Genomic DNA, 2,336 nt, shown 5'->3' with positions numbered 1-2,336 from the left:
ATGTACCTGTCGCTGCTGCCCATATGTCTCTCCGAGGAGCAGTCCCCATCCTCCAAACGCCGTGCAGGTAGCTGAGGTGCCCGGAATGACTCTTGTTAATCACTGCGAAACACAAGGACCCTTTTATGACGCGAGCAGTCGTTTTCTAAGCAGTTAAGCATTACATGAGAAAATATTACTGCATTGCACTCGAGAAAAAGCACACTAGTAAATAAAATTCATATTGATGAGGATTCTCTGAACTCACTAATAAAAGAAGATTAGTATTATAACCCCTGCAGTCAATACTTTGCACGGCAATTTATGGATGCAAATAATATGCCATCAAATTATTTCAAGTGTAGCTATAATTCAACGGACCTAAATCTTCTTGCTCAACTATAAATGCAGAATTGTCATCAAAAATAACCAAAGGGATTCCTGGCTTTCGGAAGGTAAGTCTGTAGAACAATATTTTCACTGTGAAATAGCAAAGTGCATGAGTAACAGCCTACACCGGCGTGCAGAGTCAGGCAGGGAAGGCTGTAGCCATGTAAATCAAGCCAGGAGTCCAGGGGGTTTCCCTAGTATTGGAAAAACAAGTTTACGAGACCCAGACCTCTGTGACTGTAACTATCTCATAGTGAGAGGGAATATTTATTATGCCATAAAGAAATCAGCCTTTTGCCCTGGGCTTCAGTTTTTTCTCTTTTCCTTTTCTTCTTTTGTAGGAGTGGATAAAGAGGGGGTAGAGCTTAGAGACCCCACAGATATCTGCATCCCGGTGGATCCTCACAGGAATCCATTTCCCCCACAGGGTCTGGGCTTCAAGAGAGTGGAGGCAACACAGGCAGCGTCCTAATGAATTCTTTTCAAACCTCCTGCTGCCGGAGCCATCCATTACTGCGGCCTGGAGTGGGGAACTGCGCTCCAGACGTCTTTGTCCGGGTGGTGGTGGTGGTGGTGTGTGTGAGGGGGAGGTGGCGAGGAGGAGGGCGGCTGGCGGCTGGGCCAGGGAGTTTTCTCAGCGCCCTCCAGGACCCTTCGGATGGGCAGTGGGTGTCCAGCCAGACTCGTGGATGAGGAGTTGATTTGGGATTAAGACATCCCTGGGGGCCTTGGGGTGAGAGCTCTAGAGAAAGGAAGAGAAAGAAGAGCTTCAAAGAATCGGGTCGATAAATTCATAAAGATCGATTTATCTTTATCTCCCAATTAAATGTGCTTTGTAAGTGATACATAACACACGTCCAACACCCATCACGGGCCAACTCCCCAACCACTAGCTCGTCCGCGTGACCTGATTTTTAATGGCCGGTGTAACAATGCCCTTCGCGCCTCTCCTCCAGAGCCGGTACTCGCACATCTAGACCCGGGAAGTTGGAGCCCAGGCCCCGGAGGCGCGTGGAAGCCCCCGAGCGCGCCAGCGCGCTTTGCATGGTCTGCCCTTGAGAGGAAATGATTGCATTCTTAAACGGAACACGAAAGCTGAAAGTTTTGGTTTTATCTTGGAGAAAGGGATATAAACATTCCTAGCCCCACCCGCTCCCAGCCAATTCTCTTACTCCCGAATTCTGGGGTTTTACCATGGTCGAGACGAGAGAGAGAGACATCTGGAGGGAATCGGCTCCATTCTGCAGGAGGCAAAGAGGAGCCGCGCGCCCTCGAGTCCTCGCGCTGGAAACCGGGCGGCGGCGCCGGGGAGAGCGCTCCCTCCGTTCTCAACGTGCTTAATTAGCGCCTATTTACAAAACGCAGCTTTTATTTGAGCAAACATCATAAAGCTTTCATCAAGATAATCTCACGTTATACAATCGGGAGGCACCGTAACTCCCCCTTCCTCCCCCAGGATGGAGGAGATGAAGGACTCGCTTTATTATCATAATTATCGTGGCTGGTATTTTGGTGCGCACGGGCAAAGTGTGTAAATAGGTGCGATGATTAAGAATGTCATGAAAAATGAGAAGGGATCGCTCACGGGAGGGCCCAGCGCGGGATGGGGGAACCGGCAGCCTTCCCGCCCCGGCGGAGCAGGAGTCGGTTGCGCAAGGAGCAACCCCCAGGGTTCCCCAAGGCGGGCAGAGGCTGTCATTCATCTCTTTATCTCCCCAGCCCCCACCCCCGCCTCACCACTAGGTCCCTCTCAGCCTTTGTCATGCCAGTCCCTCTCTGGTGTGGCCGCGCATCTTCTTAAAGACCAGCCCCCCCAGCTCAGGCTCAGCGGCTGCCGGAATGACAAAGGCTGAAATGGGATTACACAGATCTGATCCTATTAAGCCTGCCCCCTGCCCAGCTCGGCTGACTCAGATCCCTCACCTCCCACCCGCTCCCCGTCTCCTGCCCCAGCCCGACCTTCGCTG

At 51.7% G+C, this 2,336-nt stretch overlaps 1 protein-coding gene across 1 annotated transcript in view; it reads left to right on the top strand.

Annotated features, from left to right (window-relative positions):
• Positions 1–2,336, top strand: part of GBX2 (gastrulation brain homeobox 2) — a 6,154-nt gene continuing 3,818 nt past the window's right edge. Inside the window, exon 1 of the mRNA XM_015561805.1 lies at positions 1–67. Within this exon, the coding sequence (XP_015417291.1) occupies positions 1–67 (67 nt within the window). The remainder of the gene's footprint in view (positions 68–2,336) is intronic.

This window comes from Myotis davidii, unplaced genomic scaffold (assembly GCF_000327345.1).
Source record: "Myotis davidii unplaced genomic scaffold, ASM32734v1 scaffold370, whole genome shotgun sequence".
Classification (NCBI taxonomy): domain Eukaryota; kingdom Metazoa; phylum Chordata; class Mammalia; order Chiroptera; family Vespertilionidae; genus Myotis; species Myotis davidii.
This window is presented reverse-complemented; position numbering and strand designations above follow the sequence as displayed.